General features: G+C 37.3%; 1 protein-coding gene across 4 annotated transcripts in view; it reads left to right on the top strand.

The window, feature by feature from the left end:
- The window catches only part of LOC137039084 (tight junction protein ZO-2-like), a 105,581-nt gene that overhangs the window by 30,391 nt on the left and 50,236 nt on the right, over nt 1–24,954 (top strand). The window contains exon 1 of one of the 4 annotated variants that reach the window (XM_067414288.1): nt 7,779–7,817. The exons of the other annotated variants lie outside the window; for them this stretch is intronic. Coding sequence (XP_067270389.1) covers nt 7,794–7,817 — 24 coding nt within the window. The 5' untranslated portion in view covers nt 7,779–7,793. Of the gene's footprint in view, nt 1–7,778; nt 7,818–24,954 lie in introns of those variants that run through there. 4 annotated transcript variants of the gene reach the window in all.

The following is a 24,954-nucleotide window of genomic DNA, read 5'->3' as shown; positions in this document are numbered from 1 at the left end:
TTTGAGTGAAACTATTGCCCTGTCTCATTACCTACACTGAGCTGGCTGCATAGAATACATTTTGGGACATCATAGGCAAGTTCTGAATCATCCAAGGTGATGATGCCCAAAAATGCAATCTAGGTAGGCAGCTCACTATATTTTACAACTCAACCTATGTTGCCTCATCCGAATGGACGGCTGATGTTGTCGCCTCAGTATGGAGGTGTTGAGTTCACCCCGCCATGGCCTCCTCATTTGGCTCTGTGTTTTCTGTCTGGTTTGGCCCAGCGGGAGAGCAGCTTGGGCTGCAGATTATCAGACCTCATTATTCAAGAGTGAAGAGGCCTGATTCTGATGTTAGGATGAGAAGAGCTGTTATAATCACACCCGGACTTATGGCTTCTCCAGAGCCAATCTTCTTATACTCACCCTCACAGAACTGATTTAAAGTCTTTACTTCTGTGAGCAATATTCAGTGCATTAAAGTTCACTTAAAGGGATAGTTCACCCAAAAATGATAATTTACTCACCCTCAAGTTGTTCTAAACCTGTATGAGTTTATTTATTCTGCTAAACACAAAAGACATTGACTACCATATAGGGAAAAATACTATGGTAGTCAATGGTTGCTCTGCTTGGTTACAAACATTCTTCCAAATATCTTCTTTTGTGTTCAGTAGAAGAAAGAAACTCATACATGTTTGGAACAACTTGAGGGTGAGTAAATGATGACCAAAAATTATCATTTTGGGGTGAACCTTCACTTTAATGAAGGTTTGAAGACATTTGTGTGACATCTGTACAGATAATAATGTTATAAATTATTCTTATGAATGTGAATTTTTCATTTTCATTATTAACTCGACCTCATGTTGCTCCATGTGTGCTGTTATTTTGCAATACAAATGACAGAACAGCAGTTTCTTTGAGTTTTTCCTCCCCTGTTTGGCCTAAAACACTGTGTTTGTGGTCATTCACTTTTGAAGCATAAATTGATAGTTCACCCAAAATCATTAATTACATCACCCTGATGTCGTTTCAAACTAATTGAATTGAGTGGTTTAGTCCAGATTTTCTGAAGAGACACAATCGGTTTAGGCTTTATGATGAACAGATTGATTTTAGGCTTTTACTCGCATATAAAGATTGATGCTAGCTCAACTGTACGACTAGCTCAACTGTATATGACAGGCGAGAACAAACCTCTTGTTTAAACTCAAGCGTGCTGCGTAACATGAGAATGAATGTCATTGGTTCTTGCAGAAGTGCAAACAGGCTGCGGAACAAGAACCACAACTGATGTGTGCATTGAATGTTTATATTCGAGGTGTCACCGTGTTAGTTGTGTAGCTGTTAATGGAGGGACAGAAAGCTCACAGATTCCATCAAAAATATCTTCATTTGTGTTCTGAATATGAACAAAAGTCTGACTGATTTGGAATGACATGAGGGTGAGTAATTATTGATGCTATCCCTTAAACTACAAACAAGGAGGTTTGTCAGTTTTTCCGTCATGGCGTTCTCTCTTAGTATATATGTTTCTTTTGCAGCCTACAAGCTGGATCCTTCACTGGAAACTGAAAGTATCTTTTAAACTCTTTAATTCTTGCACCAGTGAACAATAATAAATGTCGACACCATTATGAAAAAAAGTTTGCTGAGGAGTGTTTTCTACTAAAGTAGTCAAGTGTATGCATAGCAGACCTGGATTGGCCTGGGATGGGAACATGCCCAGTGCATTATTGGTGTTGAATTTTTCCTACCTGTTTGGCAAAATGAAAGCTAACAGCCTTTTTTCTCTGTTTTCTCTAGTCAGGTAGCACAGATTCTGTTTTTTTGCCTTTCTATAGTTATCCAAGTTTTATTGAAAGCCCATTTTGCCAGCTGTGAAGTCCTCCTTTAAATTTCTTCCCGTTTGTCACTCCAACATGACTTCTAAATACTCAGAATATTGTGCATGATTCATATGAACCACTTTCATCATTTGTTGATGGTGTTTTTGGTCTGTTTTTTGAGCTAAATAGCTATGGTCACCGAAGACTGTCATTCCTGAAAAAAGAGCAAGTCTTACAGGTTTGGAATAACATGAGGGTGAGTCAGATGACTGAATTTCCATTGTTGGGTGAACTAACTGGTTTTTACTGTTAGAATTCCCTATTGTATTGTTTTTTGCATTTTACTGTCAAGTCTAATCAGACGCATCTAGTAACGGTTCACCCTATGAAGCCCCCCTGACCAAACACGTGGAGCACCATACTCAAATCCGGCCTAATCCACAGCAAGGCTTTTAATTCTGGCCAGTTGCCTTTAATCTCCCACACGGCCGCTTGGCTTTGGTTTTCCGCTCCAATCATACCTTTTAATTAGGATTCTCTGTGTGGATTCATATTAGCACATCATTTCCTCTGATAATAGATGTGCACGTCCTGAACGGGGACAGAAACAACAACAAACAAGTCTTGTTTTGTTGTTTTTTTCAATGTTCTGAAAGACCTCGCAGAGGTTTTCAGGCTATGTTGTGTCTCTTATCACAGCTGGTTTATTGCAAACACTTTTTTTCGGTTTACATTCTTCCTGCACAGGCTGCGCTGCCATAGTGGTTGGACTCAACATTGGTTTCACCTGTCTCTCACATTCACTTCAAAGGACTGAACTAATTAAACTGCGGGTATGTGTTAATAATCTGTTTTGACAACAAAATTGCTTTATCTTACTTTTAGGTCTGGGTGGGGTGTGTGGCAAACAGCAATTGTGTCAGTTGTTTCTCTTAGGGCAAGAGCTGTAATTTGCTTTTGCATGAAGATAAATTATAATTCTGTAATAAATATCTTTTGTTTGGTTTATGCAAAACTCGCTCTTACTAAGAACTACTAGGCATTTCTTCTTTTTTTTTCCACTTTTTTTTTTTTCATTTTAGCCTAAAATAGTTGTAGTTTGTGGCAGGAAAATGCTTCTTAATTACATGGAAGAGCTCGAACCCCTGTTCTGGATATTTTGGGCCTTTGCTCCATCTCGCCAGGGTGCACATCCTGTATACATGCACATTTATCAGTAGTTCAGTTCATGCAAGCTGTTTGATCGTTTGATCTCAGTAGGACTCACAATGTCAGGATCAGTTCTCGTGTATTGTTGTTTCCTGCATTTTCATCAATTTAGTTTAAAAGAAAAAGATCCACTTGTTTTCTTTTAGATTGACTTTCCAGAGGTTGTTATTTCCTCTCTGGGCATGATGAATATGATTGGGCTGATCTGGGAATGTACAGGATGAAGACAGTTTACAGTTTGCTTCCTCTGGTGCATTGCTTTCCTTTTTGAACTGTACCACACCCTAAAGATTGCTGACCCTGTGCACAGAGAAAACTCATTATATCCCTAAGGCTCTCCAGACGTTGGCCTAATCGGCAGTTGATGACAGAGATTTCTGGGAAATGCATCTATCTCCTTCTCTATCATATTTGACGTGAGTCATGCGTTGTGGATGCAATGAACGTTTTGTAATTCCAGGTCATGCTGCCTTTAATTTAAGTTTCATAACCTTGTGGTTGAAAGCTGTCCCTCGCCTTAAGGGTTTCATCAGTTTGGGGTGTTATTTTAATTTATAGTTTAATTGAATTTACTATAGTGTCAATTTGAAGCAGATGTGCATCAGTTTGTTTTCAGCTTTCTGCAATTACTTAGTCATAAAAAGATGCTTATTTTTGCTGGAAGGCAAATTTGTTGTTTAGAACACTTATTTTGATTTCCCCAGGGAATATGTTTCATTAGCGGAGGCTCGTGGAGATTACTTGACAGAGGGGCGCTGGCATGTAATTGTTTTTGAAAACAATGTTATAGTCAGGGGTGGGCGATATGACCAATATGGGTTATTTTATATCACAATATAGTAATTTTTGCTTTAAATAAGGTTTTTTAGACATCTACATTTTTATACTATTGAAATAACATAATTCTTGTCATTATTTTCATCCTCACAAAAACTACTAGCCTAAGTATTAAAAAAACACTTGCTCGAAGACAAGTAAACAGAAAAAGAGAATTACTTCCTGTAAAAAAATGCTGTCTGCAAGTTTACCCACACGGCTTAAAAATCTAAAGAAAACATAGGGAAGGCTATTCCGTGCTAATTTAGGCTACTTTATCTACAGTATTGTATTGTATATTTCCTGAAGGGTACATAACACACGGCCAATCTCCTGGTAATCTTAAGTACCTATAGAGAAGTATTGCGTCCATTTAATTTGCTTCAACCCCACTCCTTTCTTAAAGGATAACTCCGGTGAAAAATGAACCTAGGGGTACTTAACACATGGTTACCGAGTAGATCGTTCTCTGGGATGCGTTTTCATGAAAATCGAATGTAAAGAGTTTTATCTCTAAAAACAGATTAGCTTTTAACGCTTGTCTATGGGGCCCAGAGTAAGTGAAATTAAATCGCTAGTTAATACCACTAACAAGGCTCAAAATAGCCTCACACTAACACGGTAGCATAATGAGGGTCCCTACATGCAAACCGAAGCATTGAGAACTTTGTAAGAGTGCAAACAGTTCAATAAGAAGATTCTTTATAAAGACAGTACATTACGCGTTTACAGACAGCAGCCATCTTGGGAAAAAGTCTCGACGAGTTGAGCCACGATCGCTGTGCTAAGTGAGCTGGTCGATAGGAATTAAGTTTGTGAAATCTAATTTTTTACATACATTACATATTTTTTTATTTTTGTTATTTTCTCTGTTGCGTTCAGTGCTTTTTTCTGGAAACAACAGACCATGTGAGATTCCAAGTCACAGTTCATCACTTAGCACTGGGTTCATGGCTCAACTTGTGGCGTTATAAGCGAATCGGATTTGAGAGATAAAACTCTTTACATTCGATTTTCATGAAAACGCATCCCAGAGAACAATCTACTCGGTAAACATGTGTTAACTACCCCTAGGTTCATTTTTCACCGGAGTTGTCCTTTAGAATTAATGACAAGCTCACATTGAGATCCATCTGGATCCAATCAACAACTGATGCATCGATCAAATTCTGTTATTTGATTTATATAGTTTTTTATTTTCAATAGGTAATTACTTTTCAAAATAATTACTAGGCTACTAATGAAATGTATTTACTAAAACTAAAATTTTAATTTTTACTAAATAGTTGTATGTTAACTGAAACTAAACTGAAATTTAAGATTTATAGATTTTGGCTAGCTTTCAATTAATTTGATCATATTATGTCTAAATATCCATTTTATGGAATATGGAAAAACTCTTTTTAGTAGGCGTCATGAAGTATTTTCATACTCAATTAAACCTACTAGATCCCCATTAATTATCTTTGAAAAAATGCTAATGATTTAGGAATTAAAAACATTTGCACAAATCCAATTATTGAGCAATTAGAGTGTGTTTGAGATGTGCCCTCAGACAGAGAGCAGAGGAGGTGGAGAACGTGGGATGATGGATGAATGAAAGAGTTGTTTGCACTAGTGCACTGAGACACTGGCAGTGAAAGCCGATCATTGTTTCTTCATAAATGCTCTCTGAAACAATGAAGCTCTCATGCTGGAGAGACCCTCAGAAGAAGAGGGGGGTACTCATCACTGGAAATCTATTAAGCCTGCTTATGTGTGATGGAAATAATATAAAGATGATTCAAGATCTAAATTTCCACTTGTGTGGGAAGAAACAGTTCATTGATTTTCCTGGTGCTCTTACACTATGTGTGTGTACAGGGTGTTACTTCAAACCTTGTGTGTGTTTTGTGTTTTGTCATTTAATGCCAGCGCTACATTACAGACCTTATTAACAGCAGCACCATGACAGGTATTTTTGGCCATATCATCAAACCCTAATATGAAGTATCTTGGAGTACCATGAAAATACCATAGTACAGTACCATGCTATATACTCTATATTGCCAAAAGTATTGGGACACCTCTCCAAATCATTGAATTCAGGTGTTCCAATCCCTCCCATGGCCACGTGTATAATATTAAGCCCCTAAGCTCGCAGACTGCTTCTAAAAACATTTGTGAAAGAATGGGTCGCTTTCAGGAGCTCAGTGAATTCAAGCGACCGTGATATGTTGCCACCTGTGCAATAAGTCCATTTGTAAAATGTCCTCACTACTAAATATTCCACGGTCAACTGTTAATGGAATTATAACAAAGTGGAAGTAATTGGGAAACAACAGCAACTCAGCCACGAAGTGGTAGGCCTTGTAAAATCACAGAGTGGGGTCAGCACATGCTGAGGTGCATAGTGTGCAGAAGTCGACAGCTGCAACTGACTGCATTGTTCCGTGTGTAAAGTTTGGTGAATGGGGGGTTATGGTGTGTGTTTTTTTTCAGGGGTTGGGATTGGCCCCTTAGTTCCAGTGCAATGAACTCTTAATGCTTCATCATACCAGGACATGTTGGATATTTTAATGCTCCCAACTTTGTGGGAACAGTTTGGGGATGGCCCCTTCCTGTTTTAACATGACTGCGTGCAAGTGCACAAAGCAAGGTTAGGGTTATGGTTAGACATTAATAAACAAGTTTGGTGTGGAGAAACTTAACTGGCCTGCAAAGTCCTGAGCCCTGACCTCAACCCGATAGAACACCTTAAGTCTAACATCAGTGCCTGACCTCACTGACCTCACTTCTAGAAGAATGGTCAAAAATTCCCATAAGCACACTCTTAAACGCAATGGAAAGCCTTCCCAGAATAGTTGAAACTGTTATAGCTGCAAACGGCGGGCCAGCTCAATATTAAACCCTACAGATTAAGAATGGAATGTCATTAAAGTTCATGTGAATGCAAAGGCAGGCGTCCCAAAACTTTTGGCAATATAATTAATGTATATTGAAAATTCCATGATATTGTCATCTGATGTGATGTTTTTGATGAACCAGGTGCTTCTGTACTTTTTTATGAGAGCGCAATTTACTTTTTTCCTCAGTGCCAATGTCAGTATCAAAGAAGTGCTAATAAATATATAAATAAATATAAATGCTAAGTCTTATATTTTTTCATTTTATTCTTTGATGTATAGTTTGCATAGGATTTAAATAAATCCGGTCTAAAGGTTTCTTCTTTTTACATTCTTGCATCTTAGATAGTTATCATGATCTATTATTTCAGAGAAGTCTAAATTGCGTTGATGCTCACATATTCCTACACCCTGAGCTCAAATACCACACTTTATCAGGAATATGGAGGGATAAGATTGTGATCAGTCAGCAAATTATTTGTTAAAAAAACAGTCTCTTTTACCAGAATAAGACCACAAGGCTTAAAATGTCAATAAGAATCCATTGTCCTTAAAAATGACACTACTGTTCCCTACCCCACCTTCTTACCCACTGGCCAGCGACCTATTGGCATTCGACATGCTTTGGTTTTGAGGTTTCTTTTATTTAGTCACTGCTCTCCAATTCCCAGTGTAGTGCTACTCGGAAACATCTTGGTATCCCTCATGGAAAACACAGGGAGGGAGTGCTCATTTCGTAAGCGGCAGGTTTGTGTTGTCTGCTGCAAGAGAGTCTACTGTGTTCATCAAATTACCTCTCAGCGCGACGTCACAGAGCTCTGACCCGATTGGCTGAAACCCTGCAGTGTGGGCAGAGCCTTGCACCCTTTTACATCCCTGAGGGCAGATCTGTATTTTTTTGCTATGCAAAGCATTGTGGGAAGTATACAGGTGTAATCTGCTAGCTTCTTATCTTTCATCATTTGTTTGTTTTGTTTAAATGCGATTACTCGGCAAAGCAAGGGAATGTGGATGGTTGATGAGCACCGATCTGTTCAACCGCTCGAGCTGAGAATCGCAGTGCAGGATGGCTGTCAGGTTTCTGCATCAGGTAACCTCTGCAGGGCCTGTAATGGCTATAGGTGTGCACCTGATACCTTCGGGAAAACCATACACCGACTTATCGGAGCACAGGATTGTCTCGTGCTGTACGAGCAGTGTTTGCGTTTTCATAGCTGGACTTTTGACCTGAAAGTAAGCAGGTCCTAAGCTGCATAAAGTGCAGGCATTCAAACTGAGGCGATGGTGCGTGACTTCAATTATTGAATAAAGTGAAGGAAAACTAGATTATACAAATAACTTGAGCTAAAAACTGAATCTACTAGATGACTAAACACATCTGCTGAAGTTTATATACAGTCCTTTTTGTTTTATTTTAATTACATTGTATGATCAAATTTTTGTAAAATGTAAAATTTGAAGAAACGAAAATATTTTATGTAGGGATATTTGGATATTCTTTGACATATTTGTGACCATGTAAATAATTTAGTGCCAGGGTTGTTCAAAATTTAGATAATTGGATGAATTGGCTCCCTTTCAATTCATGTGTGTAAATTTAAATGACATTATCCACACCCCATTGTAAGTTCAACACAGGTAATGCATTTTGGGAAATGGAGTTCTATCTATCCATCTCTAAAGTTGCAGCTGCTGTTCTTTACTACGGAGCCCCGCACATGGCATGCAGTAAAATACTAGTAGGCTAAGTCGTGCGCACGCTTTACTATTTTGTTCCCTCAATTCGCTAATTTGCGTGCATGCTTAAAGCTACACTGTGTGATATTTTCCCCTTCTAGCGGTGTAAAGGTATATGACCATCCAGTGAATAATAGTTTCTGTTCCTCAATTCTGATTTCGTTTTAACTCCTATGGTGGCCGATTTAGTCCAAGATTAACATGGCAATCCCCCTCTTCACATTCGACATAGTGCCATCGAGTGTTAAAACGCGAAAGGCGAAGCTTCAATTAACGGGTATGTCCCTCTTTGGCTAATGTACTTTCAAGATGGAGGAGCAACATGGCGACCAGCATTCGAACCCCTCACCCATCTGTATTTTCAATGGCATATTATAAACTTACGAGAATACTTTATTACTTGAAGGAAGTAAATATACATTAATGAGCACATATATTTTTGAAAGAACTAAGTGTTTTTATCTAAGAATAAACTAAAAAAGTTACACAGTGTAGCTTTAACTAATTTGTTCTCTTGATTTGCTAAATCGTGCGCATGATTTATAAATCGAGGGAACGAAATAGTAAATCGTGTACACTATTTACCTTTTTTTCTTGCATGTCGTGCAGGGCTCCGTACTTCACTCTTCTATTGTAATTAAATGTTTAATATAATTATTAGTTATAGTTTTAAATATTCATTGATTTAGTAGCAGGTGCCATTGTTCATTAGAACTGTATTTTTCTATGATAACACATTGATGTTTGGGCTTAATGTTAATTTGTTGATGGTTTGTTTTGGGTTTCTTTGCTTGCTTAACTTTTAGCTGATTGTATAATAAGATTACTTATGTTTACCAAACAGAGAGTACCATAACAGTAAATATTTTAATGAGCACATTTTCTTTTTCTCAGCATGACCTTTTAATATTTGCTCGTTTTCTTTTCTTTCTTTTTTTTGGTGATATTTTGAACAGCAGATTTCCGTTAGGCAGTAGTGAATGTGTTGGCACATTGGAATGTGCAGAAAACTTTGTAAAAACAAAGATAAAGTCCTGGTGGATTGTTTCAGTATTGCCATTAAAAACAAGTGTCTTGTGGTGTTCTGACTTGCTTATCCGCATAATAACAGCCGTGATACAATCTGTTGACTGTACTTGAGGAATTGGTTGTAACCAAACAGGATATACATGAAAACATCTGACGAACTTCATTTCTGTAGTCTAGGCCTTTAGTTTATTATGAAGAAGAGTCTGACCTGTACATGGTTGTGGAATGTAGGGTCGGGTCAAATGGGAAGTGGGTAAAATTAGTCTGTGCTCTACACATGCCTGGGAGTTTGTCTCTCTGAATAGATGTTTGGGTGTGCATCAAGCGTGGCCTGCTAATGACCTCCTGTTTTTGGGATGAGCAAGCTTTGCACATCCTCTTTTGACTTACTCTGTCTTTATCTGCACTTCATTGTTAGTCAACTATTGTTTTACCATCATTGTTTACTGTTTGGCGTGACCTCTTTCTCAGTGTTGTGAGTTATTTTAGAAAAGGCTCCATGAATGGTGCATCAGTTTATAACCCACCATAATACGGTTGCATGAGTGGCGGTTTACATGAATGAACCCCCCCCCAATCTCAAGCTGGGAAACATGCCGCTATCCTGGATTAGACGCCTCCTCATTCCAAAGTCACTGTGGCAGAATAACTGGCGCCTCGCTCCGGCCTGGTCCAGACATTTTCTTTTGAAAATTTTAGTGAGTAGCGTCAGATTGCACAGCAGGAATGCTCTATATAAGGCTTGAGACTCCGCAGCGAGGTTGGACACCCTTGTAGAAGACGACACTGTGACCTTCAGATCTCCTTTCAGCGTGTTCTTCAGTATCAGAATGGTTGTGATGTTTGTGGGTTTTACATATTTGACATGCAGGGTCGCTGTGTTTGAGTCATCAGCAGCCTTCACTGTAACCCTGACTTGCCCTAAAAATACCAGAACTCCATCAGCTTCATTCCTCCAGTCCATCTCTGTTTCTATGAAGTTCATCACTTGCCATCTTGTTTAATGCATGCATGTGATTAAGATGCATGCAAATCCTTTCCAGCTAGCATATTATGCGCTAGTTAAGTAATTTATTGGTAGCTTTTGGTAATTCCATGACTAATTGACAACATAACTATTTCATTACATTGCATGCTCAGTTTCATTTGGTCTTTATATAGTGAAGGAATAAACAGTGAGCACGTGCCACAAGCATAGTATAACAGGACAGGAACGTTGGTTTTTCTGAGGTGAGAGACTTTTATCGATCAATGATTTGGATTGCCAAGGTCACGTGATTTCAGAAGTTTGGATCGCGTGTCAAACTGCTGAAATCATTGGCGATCCGAATCATTGATCGATTCACTAATTCATGGCCATTTGAATCTTTATTTGAGGTTTGAAAACAAACGCGGAAGAGAAAACTGACGCTGAATAAAATCGTAGTTGTTGTTATTTTTGTACCAAAATGTATTTTCGATGCTTCAAGAGATTCTAATCAACCAACTGATGTCACATATGGTCTACTTTGATGATGCTTTTATTAGCTTTCTGGACATGGACAGTACAGTGTGCATAGACTGCATATGCTCTAGGAATAAAATATAAAATATCTTAAACTGTGTTCTGAAGATATTGTGGAAGAACACTGTCGCTGCATAAGCTTCCTTCGGATCCTAATATTAGGAATGTGTGGTACTTCATTTATTATTAATGAAGTTCCAGCTCATGTGGGGAAGACATGTATGCGTATTTGCTTCATTTCACTGTGGAATCGCTTGTAAACAAGTAAGTGTGTGTGTCACAATCAAACATTGTGTTTGTTTGATAAAGACATTTACGAGCCCTGTGGTCGAGAGAATCATTCTGGTTGCCGCTTTCAAAACAATCCCTCCCTAATGTGAACTGAACTGACAGGGGAGCAGAAGCTCATTAAATATGCAAATCTTATCCAATCCTAGCGGTGGGCGTTTACTTCCAAGTCTCCAGTGCGTCACGCCCATCAAAACCCAGCGTTCAGGAGAGAGCCTCAAAACCAGTGTAGAAAATAGCCTATTACTTATTAGTTATGATATTTTTGAATGTAAAAACCACACGAACATCATTAGTTGACCTCAGACAACAGTATACAAAAAAAAGCCAGTTCATGACACCTTTAAAAGACTAGGTGCAACCCTTTTTGGACCGCGTGCCTGTTGCGTCGACTGTTTTTTCCATCTAAAGTGGATTCCGACACGCCCTAAGTGCACCTGCGTCATGCGCTACAGACCATGCGGTTCAGACATTAAAATAGGGCCCAATGAATTACTTTTTTTATTTTGACTACACACTCCACGACCCACCAGAGCAACACTGGTCTAAATAAATTGGCAGCCACAAATCAAACTGTGAAGTTGTGAATGCCATTGTTGATCAGTGTAATATTGACAGACTCTAGTCCAAACAGAGACTGACACACACACACTGTTATGATGCACAGAAAAACAGAACACGTTGACCTCAAAATGACCCTCAGACTGATTATTGGATGCACAAGTACATCTGTAGCCTCTCATGTATTACATGAGACGCTTTTTAACTTCTACGTTTCAATTTCGGCCTTTCACGTTCATACCATCACCATGCAGGACACAGTATGAGGATAGCAACCAGAGATAGCAAACACACTCGCGATAGGCGTTCGGCCCAGTTTCCAGTCCTCACTGTGTCACTTCTGCTCAAAAGCTTTAGCCTGGATGCAGATGAGCTACATGAGGACATGACTGATAAACAGCCAGGAAGAGCTCCCCCTTCATGGGCTCATTTACATTTTACTAGGGCCCTGTGGTTTCCGCAGTGCGTAAAAAGCGGACGGAATTGTGGAATCCAGGCATAAAATGGAATTTACTGTATAATGCGGAATATCATGGAGGCAAATTTTGGGTGAATAAATAAAAAAGTAGTTTTGTACACTTTTCATGGTATATGGACTAGTGACTGAGACGTGCAAAAATAATATGAAGTTTGCATGCTCTGTTTCAACATATTAAAGCATGCATGACACCTATGGTGTTTTCAACATCTGCCATTTCACTATATGATGAAATGAGCACATGGACTTCATCTTCACAACCCTTTCCCAGTTTATTGTGAAAATAATATTATCAAATCTTATACGCACAGAAACCCAAAGGCGATAACGCGACAAAATAGAAACTGTGACAGAAATATATTTACTATTGTACAGTACAATCAATGTACTTCTCAAATGTATTATAATAATAATAGGAATTGTTCCAATGTAAAATAATAATAATAATAATAATAATGGGAATTGTTCAAATGTAATTAAAGTTCATTTTAAAAGACTAATAAAATTAGCTACTTTTTTATTACGTCATATGATTACCACTGTTGATAATTCACTTGTATTAAATCATAAATCTAGAAATATTAAAACAGATGACATAGAATTTGGGAAACATAAAACAGAATTTAAGAAAACATTTAGGGCCATAAAAAAGTTTTTTGTTAAACGTTTGATAATGATTGTTACTTGTATATATTAGACATATTTTTTGATTACAAAAATTTTATTTAACGATTAAAACTAATCCAAATAATAACAAAACAAAAAAAATGTTTACCCGGTGTACATGCTCTCTTTTTTTTCAATGACCGTCTCTCTTGCCATTTAACATACCTCCGGCTGCATAGTAGACAATTATCGGGTATAGTGGTGTTGCTATTCTAAGATGCAGAGTGTGTCTCTCTCTCTCTCGCTCTCTCTCTCTCTCGCGCTCTCTCTCTCTCTCTCTCTCTCTCTCTCTCTCTCTCTCTCTCTCTCTCTCTCTGTATAACGTTTCAACATCCAATGCCAGAAACCTGTTCATGATATCGTTTACTTCACATAGCAGGAGTGGTCTCGGCTAAGTGAAGTGTCATCCCTTCGGTAATGACACGGAAGCTGGGATGGCATCGGTAGCTGTTGTATTATTAGAGGAAGGAGTGGCGCTAGAAGAATTCGCCTCATCTCTTGTAGCCGTTTGGACGTGCTTTTATGACTGACACCTCTCAACGTCAGCCCTCCCTGCTGCTTGAAGAAATTCAGTGTGATATACAGATGAGCCTGGTCCATCCACACATCCAAATAAAGACTTATCCCACACCACAGATTAAATGTTCCAGCCGTCTCCTGCCCTACTACAGAACACCGGATCCCGTCTGAGATGCACGCTGACCCTCTTTAGGATCATGAATAAGATGTAGTTGACGCAGTTGCTGTTAAAGCCTCATAACCGGATGGTGGTTGGCTAGTTTGGTGGAGGAGGAAAATGTGCCGGCTGCTCAGTGAAACGGCTCGATTTGTTTCTCTTTGAAGATGAAACGGCGCTTTAAATGAGTCGGAACAGAACAGGGTCATCTGATTTAGGACGCGGGAAGTGGATGTGGACTTGGGTAATGTGCTTGTTTTTCTGTGCTTTGATCTTGATGTATTGTTTAATAGAAGTGTCACTGTGGATCTGGACTTACTGAAGTGTCTCTTAAGAACATGCCAAAGTATTAGGCCTGTTTTTCTATCAATTTTTTAAGCTTTACTCTGATGGTGTTAGTAAAAATGCTGACACTTTTTCATACTTTCTGACTTTTTCGCTTGAGCAGAACAGAACTGTTGAATATTTTAGAGCGGGCTAAGACAACTTTTAATAAGACATGAACATGGCGGAGAGGCGTATAGTTTTAACGCGTACGTTTCTGTGAACAGTGCTGATTCACTTCACTGATCCATCCTTAATCGTGTTTTGAGTTGCTTGTTGAGTTCACTTTTTGCATTTATTATATTATATATTTTTGGCTTTTGACATTTTATAAGCTGTAAAAGTCCTATCATGATGTCAGCTGACAAAGTTGTTTCAGAGGCAGATTAAGTAAATACTAGGGCTGGGTATTGACAAATTTCACGATTTGATTCGATTTCCATTCACAAGCTTTCGATTCGATTATTGTGGATATATATATATATATATATATATATATATATATATATATATATATATATATATATGAGATACAGTACATGGCTAAAAATAAAATCTTAACTAATGCTGTAAACTGTACATGGGGGTGTCAGATGGTACTGGTTAACATTAACTGATTTAAATATAAAGATAAATTCTACTTTAATACATTTATAATATTAATTTTGCAATTACATTATCATATTTCTACTCCAATTTTTTATATAAACATTTAAATGGTGGCAATTATAAACACTTGAAAAATGTATTCAAACATTCATTAATATTGAAGAATATATATATATAAAAAAGATAAATAGCGTATGTCAAGTCAACTTTATTTATATAGCACTTTTTAAAATCACGATTATTTTAAAGCAGCTTCACAGTGTTAAACAGGAAAATATTGCAACAAAACATGATTAGGCAGTACAGCTGCTCTAGAGAAAACGGTGATGTCATCAGCTCATTTAAATGTATCATATAGCGACAATGTGGGCAGATCAGTAATATAGTTGATAGTTAATTTAGTAATTCATTTTATTTGGATATTTAGTTGAAAACTTTTTGTGTCCCCAACTGAGCAAGCCAAGCCAAAAGTTTACTGTTGAATGGTTTTCGAATGTTTTTTTTGTATTTAGTAATTCGTGGAACAGACACAGTCTCTATGTGATAATATCTAGGTGAAAGAGTCTCTATGTGTTGGAATTTATCTGATTCTGGTGATGTGAGACAGCTAGCAGACAGTCGGTTTAGCCAGTTTGTCTGCTAATGTAATGTGGTGCATATAGTTATCAATGCTCTTCTCTTGAGTTCCTTTTTCTTCCTGTTTATGGACACTGGATGTGTTTTTTCTGAGATAAATGTGACATTACGTGACATTGTTCACAAGCTGTTTTATTGATGTCTTTCCGTGGTTAAAAACACTGATTGGGGCGATTACATGTGATGTGATAAAGATTTCAGTGCATTGTACTAATCTTTGAACATACACTGACGTTCATTCATGTTTATTTTGCGTTGTAACTGGTATTAAAGCGGAGTTGGCGATCAGTTTATGTGAGCTGCGCGCTGCTGCTTCTCTTGAGCTGAGCTGCACTACTGTGATCTGTCTCACCACATTAAACAGCGCCAAAATGGTATTCATTTTCTAAAGTTTCATAATGAAATCTGAGACTTCGTGTCCCATCAAATGTAACAAAGCACACAGATTATTGCGATTTATTGGTTGGGAGGGGCTCTACAAAATGACGTTCATTCATCCCCTAAAAATAGGATAGACTAATCCATTCTTGGGATTTAAGAATTGATATATTGGTTCATTAAAATTAGAATCTTTTTATTTTTTTTACCCAGCCCTAGTTAATACATTTTCAATAATATGCAAATATGATTATTAGGGCTGTAACGATATGCAATATGAAATCGAAATCGCAATATGCAGGTCCACGAACCTGTATCGCGATGTGAGAAGGCAGAATCGCGACACACCCCTTCCAACTGCCAGAATTATCCTTCCTGTCCAGGTCCAACTTTTAAGTCAGCAGTATGGCAACATTTCAGCTACCCGGTGGAGAACAAGGATGGCAATCGTGTAGTTGACAAGACCCACACAATTTGCCGTAAGTGTTTCAAGAAGCTTCCCCAACCGGCTGGCAACGTGGTGTGAGCGTGGCGTTTCTGTTGCGTGTCATCCACGGGGCGGCTGCGTGGCGTTTTCTCTTTCTTTGCACACCAGAAGCGTGTCTGACGCGGCGCTTCTGTTGGTATTGATGTACAGGAGGCCCTATACTTCATGTTTAATATATATTGCCTATTGGTACCGCAAAGAAAACGTCGGCAGTAGCCTATTGACCATACAGATATATGGTATTGACGGCAAAATAGGCTACAGAATACTGTACAGAATAAAAATGTTTTGTCCCCCCCATATCGAGGTTTGTATCGCACCGTGGGTCAAAAATCGTGATACGAACCGAATCGTGGGTTTGGTGTATCGTTACAGCCCTAATGATTATTGTGCGCACTAAGATCAGAAACATCTATTATAAAAGTAAAAAATATATATTTTTATTTCATGTTGACTTTTTATACTGTTCAGAAGTTTGGAGTCGGAACGATTTTTCAATGTTTTAGAAAGAAGTCTTTTGTGATCTCTGGCTGCATTTATTTGGCTAAATTTATTTGGCTATTTGATAAAAAAAATACTGTAAAAACTTAAATATTGTGACATTGTTTCATTTTAAAATTATTGTTTTCTATTTCAGTATATTTTAAAATGTCATGTATTTGTATGATGGCAGAGCAGAATTTTCAGCATCTCCAGTCTTCAGTGTCACATGATCCTTTATAAATCATACAACGATTTGCTGTTTAAGAAACATTTATTATTATTACCAATGTTGAAACAGTTGTGCTGCCTAATGTTTTGTGAAAAACATTCTTCAGTTCAAAAGAACAGCATTTGTATGAATATAAAAATATTTTTCAACATGAATTTTTCAACATTCACAACATGAATATAAAAATATTTTGTTACAAATGTCTTTGAATTTAATGCATCCTTGCTAAATATGTTTTTGTTCAAAAATCTTACAAATTCCAAACTTTTGAACAGTACTAGTGATGATTTTAAACTGCCAAGATTAAGGCTGTTACATTTATCAAACTGTGCCATAACTGTTTTAAGCATTAGTTAATTTGTTATGGGCTGTTAGGTTCTAAAATAGGAAGTGTCTTTTATTTAAGGAAACATGCAGAAAGGGAGAAATGTTTTATTACCGGAGGAACCATATGGAAAGTGACAGTGAATTTCAAGGAGACTGTTAATCATGTGCTAATAGTCCGCTCACAGCTCTAGCCGAAGCACTCTGAATTCACAGAGGAACTCAGGTTATTTCTCTGAGCTTGTTATAAGTCATGGTATATGCAGAGAGGACTGCGCAGTGTGTGTGGTGTCAAATGTATTTATATTGAATTGCACTGTAGAAGTGTGAAGGGCATTTGTGACCATTTACATCACACAATGATTTATCTGCATTTAGAGGTGCTGTTACTGAAATCGCTGTTTTAAAGGAATAGCTTAATAACAGGGCTAGACATTAAGCATGTTTGTGCTTGTCCTTCAGACAAGTAAATCGGTCATTGTGCTTTTCCGGAAAAAAGTTTTTTTTTGTGTGTGTGTTGTAAATATAATTTATTCTGAAGCAATATTCTCACCACTATTCAATCAGCTTTGGCATATTTTAAATCATATTTGTGATATTTTTAACTTTTATAAAGGGCATTTTCCCCCTAATCTTAAAGCTACACTGTGTGATATTTTCTCCATCTAGCGGTGTAAAGGTATATGACCATCCAGTGAATAATAGTTTCTGTTCCTCTCAATTCTGATTTCGTTTTAACTCCTACGGTGGCCGATTTAGTCCAAGATTAACATGGCAATCCCCCTCTTCACATTCGACACGGTGCTATCGAGTCTTAAAACGCAAAAGTCGAAGCTTGAATTTACGGGTATGTCCCTCTTTGGCTAATGTACTTTCAAGATGGAGGGGCAACATGGCGGCCAGCATTCGAACCCCTCACCCGTATGTGTTTTCAACGGCATATTATAAACTTACGAGAATACTTTATTACTTGAAAGAAGTAAATATACATTAATGAGCACATATATTTTTGAAAGAACTAAGTGTTTTTAATAAACTAAAAAAGTTACACAGTGTAGCGTTAATAAATATAGGCTATGCTTCAGGGTTTATATTATATTCCTAAATTTGGTCTATACATTAAATTAAAATAGAACACTTATAAGGCTGTTACCAATCAAATTAAATCATTTACATTGTAAAATTACAACTGCATTAAATAATGTTACAAGATTTGTATTTTTGAATAAACAAATAAGAAAAGTTGTAAAGTATGTTTAAACATGAAACGAAACCACCAGTAGGTGGCAGCAGGTAAGTCTTTAGGAGTGAGTCATTCATTCAAACGATTCATTCAAACTGCTGAATCAAGCAAAAATGAGGCAGTAGTTTACATACCGGGACGGAATCTTTGATTCAACTGATTCATTCAAAATGCTGAATCATTCAGTACACATGATTCAGCACTGTTGTTGTAGGACGCGTTATGGTTCTGCTCTTTGAAACTATTTTTGTTGTTAAAATAGAACAAAAATAGTCAATATTGCATTAAAATGTAAGCGACTAAATGCTAACTAATTGTTTATGGAACTGTTATATTATGTTCTTTAACACTTCACATTTTGAATGTTTACCACAGTTTCTTTGTGTGAGTGGCGCTCATTTGTTGTGATTTCTCCTTGAGAGGCTGCACGAGCGTCAACAGTGTGATCTTGTTACCGTCAGTTAATTATATATTGAACTATTATCCCCTATCGAGCGCCACTTCCACTAAATAAAAGCAGAATCATTCTTGCATTTGGTCATTCGCTATAGTTTTGTTATTGGCGTTTTAAACCGCTTGTCCGTCGGGCAAGTAAAATTCTCTTTCACTTGTCCTTTCAAAAAATCCACTTGTCCTGGGCAAACAAACAGGCATTAATGTCAAGCTCTGAATAATATTAATAATTTTATAATAAAAATTATAATTTTCGTTTTTGGGTAAAATATTCCTGTCACAAACCACACCTGTGTTACAGCGAACGTCCTGACGCTGCCCACACTGATGAGAGCAGCGTTTATAATATTTAAATACATGCTGTCATAAATGATTTTAAGATTGAGATGATACATTTTTTTTTGTATAATCAAGTTCATATTCCTTTTTTTCTTAAATATTTCTGTGTAACACACGTATGCCTTTAATGAAGTAAAAGATGATGAAGTCTGTACATACAGTAAATAAACATTAGGCTATATCACCATTTTTTTTTTTGGACAACATCACAACTTAAAGTTGGCATGATATGGAACTTCCTTCTTCACATCCGAGATAAACTGCTTCTCCACCAAGAAAAAAATGTTGTTTGCTATCGCTGTGATCTTGTGAGTGACAGTTTGTCCTGCCCTTATTCTAAAAAAAACCTAATCAGAGAAGAGATGTAGTGAAAGATACATATATAATAAATACAGTGATAGTCCATAGAAAATAAGAATTGTCAGTTTGCCTGCTGTAAGTATTTCTTTTCACATAAATATTTATTCTTCCAAATAAACAAACTGTAATATTTCTGTATTACATTTTTCGGTGACACTCTCTCCCCAGAATAGGTTGTCTAAGATTACAAAGACTTTCTTTTTCCATCCATTGTTGGAGTTGTTCTCTGGGACAGTTAGTGCTTTATTTTGGAGGACTGCCTGTCCAGTGGAGCAAACAAAGAGCATCAGTTTGTGGATGTCTGTCCCTGTGCTGCTTTCTCTGGAAGTGTGAGCGCTTGCTCGCTCTATTTTTACACCCCAGTGTTCTGAGAAAAGAGTGAGTGTGCTCCAGTAAGTCTCCTGTGTTGGGGATTCATTGTTTTCTCATAGGAATGATGTCAAGGCCTTTTTGCTTTTTGGTCACATGATAGTTTCAGTACTGATAATACAAACGAACCACTTGTATCATGTTTGACATGATTACTCATTGTTGCTGTTATTGTAATAAATTACCATATTTCAGATTTCAGTTGTGCTGGCAACGTCAAGGTTATAGGTTTGATTCTTTGTAAACAAATAAACGCATAGTGTTCAGTTTTAGTTGCTTTATATCGAAAATTTATGGCAGATACACACATGTAAATGTAATTATTTTGATTATTATGAAAGACTTCTGCTAATAACTAATTTGATCATCATTGATTAATACATTTATTTCTTTAATTGATCAGATATTTCACATCTGGCCTAGTGCTCTTTATAAAAAAAAACGATGTGCAAGTTGCAAATGTATAAAGGCTACAATATTGCACTTGATAAATGTTGTACTTAATGAATTTTCAATTTATTTAAGTGTATTATATGTGATCAATACTTTAATTTCCCATGGATGCATTAGACAAGGCAAGGCAAGTTTATTTGATAATATAGCACATTTCATACCCAATGGCAATTCAAAGTGCTTTACATAGAAATTAATTAAAATAGTGGTAACAAATGCATGAGAAAAAACAATACCATGTGTACGAATTAAAAATTAAAAACAAGGAAAGTTAAAACAGTTGTAAAGATAATTAAAATAATAATAATAAAATAAAATAAAATGGTCAGATCCACAATAGTGGTCTGATATAAAAATAGAACATCCTTCAGTGTACAGCCTACATACATTACATTGATAAAAAGTGGCAGTGAAGACATTTTATATGTTACAAAACATTTTTATTTCAAATAAATACCATTCTTTTGAGTGTTCATCAAAGTATCCTAAAAAAACATGATCCTGGTTTCCACAAAAATATTAAGCAGTACAACAGTCTTCTACACTAATAAATGTTTCTTGAGCAGCAAATCATCATATTAAAATGACCTTCTGAAGGATCATGTGACACTAAAGACTGGAGCAATGATGCTGAAAATTCAGCTTGGCATCAGGAATAAAATACATCTTAAAATTATATTCAAATAGAAAAAAAAATTGTAATATTTCACAATATTAATATTTACAGTATTTTTTAAAGTTAAATCTGATTCTGTTGTATAGAACTGGATGTATAACTATATTTTACTTCCAATTTTGCTTTCAATGAAAGTGTTTCAGAATTCAGTAAAATTATTTTATTTAATTAAAAAGTCTAATAATACAATTATACAAAAAACTAATAAAAACTAATGATAATTATAATTGTTATTATCGGTTTTATCCCAAAATTTTTATTTTGCTTAATTCCTAATCAAAATTGTATATGCACACTACATTTATATCATTTTTAATGTAAAAAAGTATATATATATATATATTTTTTTTTAAGTCGGTTTCGGCCCAGAATTATCCCTAATCATAAATGTATTTCACAACATTTATATAATTTTTTTAATAACATGTAAATTCATAACCAGTAATGATCTCTGTATATTTGAATAGTACAGTGCATATGTGTGCGCTCTTCTGAATGTGTTTGAGAGAGGTGATTTTTAACATCATCTTGGCCAGATCAAGCATGTTTGAGTGTGTATTACCTTATGGTCACGTCAGCCGGTCATTATCATCTTCAGGGGTAGGGCTAGTATGAACAGTGACAGCAGGAGATTGTTATTGGCCGTAAAACCCTCTAATCTTCTTTTCACCGGTAAAAGTCAAGTAACCACGACCCATGATCTCTTATTGTCTTACGTGGAATTCCCAGCATGCCGTGTTACTCACGACACATTGGCCCTCATTTATCAAAAGTGCGTACACCAAATTTCCAGCGTACACCTTGCGTACACCTTGCGTACACCCAAACCCACGGTGACTTTGAGATTTATCAATATGGACGTTGGCGTACGGCACGCTCAAATCCTACGCCAGCTCAGGAGGTGGTGTACGCACGTTTGAGTTAGTGGGAAAATGCGCAGAAAAACAATTCCTAACACCACAAATGCACTGACAAGATATGCTATATTATGACCCACTGTTAAAAAACACAACAACAACATTCAGTGTTTATTTTTGTGCAACATGAACGTCAATGTTTAATTTGTGTGACTTTACCAAAGCGTTTGATTTGTAGGCATATGTATTCCTCCAGTCGCGAGCCTGTGGGCTTTATCTGACGTTTCAGGCCCGTCTGGCCCGGCAGCTGCGCACGGACTGGGACTAAAATAATTCAGACTGACAAAATAAAAAAATGACCTTCTTCTTTTAAATAATAATAAAATCAATAAAAACGACATTCTTCTTCTGAATAACAAGCGTCATTAAGAATAATAATAATAATAAGAATCTTACAAATTGTCATGTAATTATTAATGTGAATGAATGGTAGTACTCCACATCACATCATCATCACTATTGTAAACCCCAATACATGTGCCGTGATACGAAATTAAATGCTAATTGTTTCAAAACGTGCTGTAAAATAATGCATTGTGATGGTAATTTATCATCCAAACAGCTATTTAAACTGCTGGAGTGCGCTTCTCAACCTCTACACTATTAACAGTATTCGTAATTTGGGTCCATATTTTGTTTTTGTAGGTGCCTTTAATCCCACTCTTTAAACTCCTTAATAAAACAATTTCGTTTTTTTTTTACTTCCCTGGTGATGGTCTCGATGGGCGCGTCTCAATCATCGCAGTAGTTCAGTAGTCAGAGCACTGATCAGGGAGTCAGCCCATTGACTTATGTCCTAATCAGTGCCCTGACTAGTGGAGTAGTGAGATGATTGAGCGCGCCCGATCTCCACGTCGAAGAAGTTTCGCTTCTTTGCCGTCTTCTGTTTGTCCATGACGTAAAATGAGGGCGTGGGAGAGGCGGAGACTTGAATATATAGGGGCGTGTTATTCTAATGACGATCGTTTTCAGCCGCCACATTTATTAAGGGCAAGTATTGCGTACACCTGGATTGCAGAGGTACGCACAGCTTCATAAATCAGGCGGTGAGAGGAGTGTAAGCATAATCTTACGCCAACATATACACCAGTTTCTACGCAAGATTGATAAATGAGGGCCATTATGTTTACAAAGCCAGCTGTAGAAGTTAATTTCTGTCGGATTTGAGTGACATCAAGCCTACATCATCAAGAGAATGCAGGGAAATGGATAAGATCAGATCTGAGGGTGTTTCCAACATTTCCTCATTTAGTCAGTCAGTGTTTTGGTCTCCATAGGTGGTTAAATCAGTAACCGAGGAAGTGCTCAACCTCACAGCTGAACGCTTTCTTCCTGAAATGTATTGTAGGGTAAGCAGGAACAACCAAACTGAAAATAAAGTTTTACAGGGTCGCAACATAATTTGTGAGGGGTTTCATGATGATGTATCCCATTTTATCTCGATCTAAATGCAATAAGCTATGTTTTGTTTCGAGACATACACTCACCTAGAGGATTATTAGGAACACCATACTAATACTGTGTTTGACCCCTTTCACCTTCAGAACTGTCTTAATTCTACGTGGCATTGATTCAACAAGGTGCTGAAAGCATTCTTTAGAAATGTTGGCCCATGTTGATAGGATAGCATCTTGCAGTTGATGGAGATTTGCGGGATGCACATCCAGGGCACGAAGCTCCCATTCCACCACATCCCAAAGATGCTCTATTGGGTTGAGATCTGGTGACTGTGGGGGCCATTTTAGTACAGTGAACTCATTGTCATGTTCAAGAAACCAATTTGAAATGATTCAAGCTTTGTGACATGGTGCATTATCCTGCTGGAAGTAGCCATCGGAGGATGGGTATATGATGGTCATAAAGGGATGGTCAGAAACAATGCTCAGGTAGGCCGCGGCATTTAAACGATGCCCAATTGGCACTAAGGGGCCTAAAGTGTGCCAAGTAAACATCCCCCACACCATTACACCACCAGCCTGCACAGTGGTTACAAGGCATGATGGATCCATGATCTCATTCGTTTTTTTGTTGCTGACAGTACCAGAAATCGAGACTCATTAGACCAGGCAAAAATTTTCCAGTCTTCAACTGTCAAATTTTGGTGAGCTTGTGCAAATGGTAGCCTATTTTTCCTATTTGTAGTGGAGATGAGTGGTACCCGGTGAGGTCAGCTGTTGTAGCTCATCCGCATCAAGGTTGAGCGTATTGGGGCTTCACAAATGCTTTGCTGCCTACCTCGGTTGTAACGAGTGATTATTTCAGTCAAAGTTGCTCTTCTATCAACTTGAATCAGTCGAGCCCATTCTCCTCTGACCTCTAGCATCAACAAGGCATTTTCTCCCACAGGACTGCCGCATACTGGATGTTTTTCCCTTTTCACACCATTCTTTGTAAACCCTAGAAATGGTTGTGTGTGAAAAGCCCAGTAACTGAGCAGATTGTGAAATACTTAGACCGGCCCGTCTGGCACCAACAACCATGCCACGCTCAAAATTGCTTAAATCACATTTCTTTCCCATTCTGACATTCAGTTTTGAGTTCAGGAGATTGTCTTGACCAGGACCACAACCCTAAATGCATTGAAGCAATTGCCATGTGATTGGTTGATTAGATAATTGCATTAATGAGAAATTGAACAGGTGTTCCTAATAATTCTTTAGGTGAGTGTATATAGTAGTGATGCTCTGACATTTCGGCAACTGAAAATATTTGTCCAAAAATGAATCTAGAAGCCGAAACGGTTTCTATTTCGCATAAACAAGACTTTACTAAACGTTGTCCAATAAGCAAATTCCGATAATCAAAAAAAAGAGGAGCAAATCACTTAATATATGCACTATATTACATATATCACTCAAAAATTGATAACATAAAGACTCAAATATGCTAAGAATGCAAATGCAGGTAGGAGCTACTCTGCTAAAGAACAAAAAACACTGCAAAGTTTTCTCAGCAGTGCGCAATGTTGAAATATTAAAGTGAACACCGTTGTCCTGCGGATCGCTGCA

The sequence above is a fragment of the Pseudorasbora parva genome, chromosome 13, assembly GCF_024679245.1.
Source record: "Pseudorasbora parva isolate DD20220531a chromosome 13, ASM2467924v1, whole genome shotgun sequence".
In the NCBI taxonomy this organism is placed as follows: domain Eukaryota; kingdom Metazoa; phylum Chordata; class Actinopteri; order Cypriniformes; family Gobionidae; genus Pseudorasbora; species Pseudorasbora parva.
The sequence above is the reverse complement of the archived record's forward strand: the minus strand, read 5'-3'. Positions and strand labels throughout refer to the sequence as shown.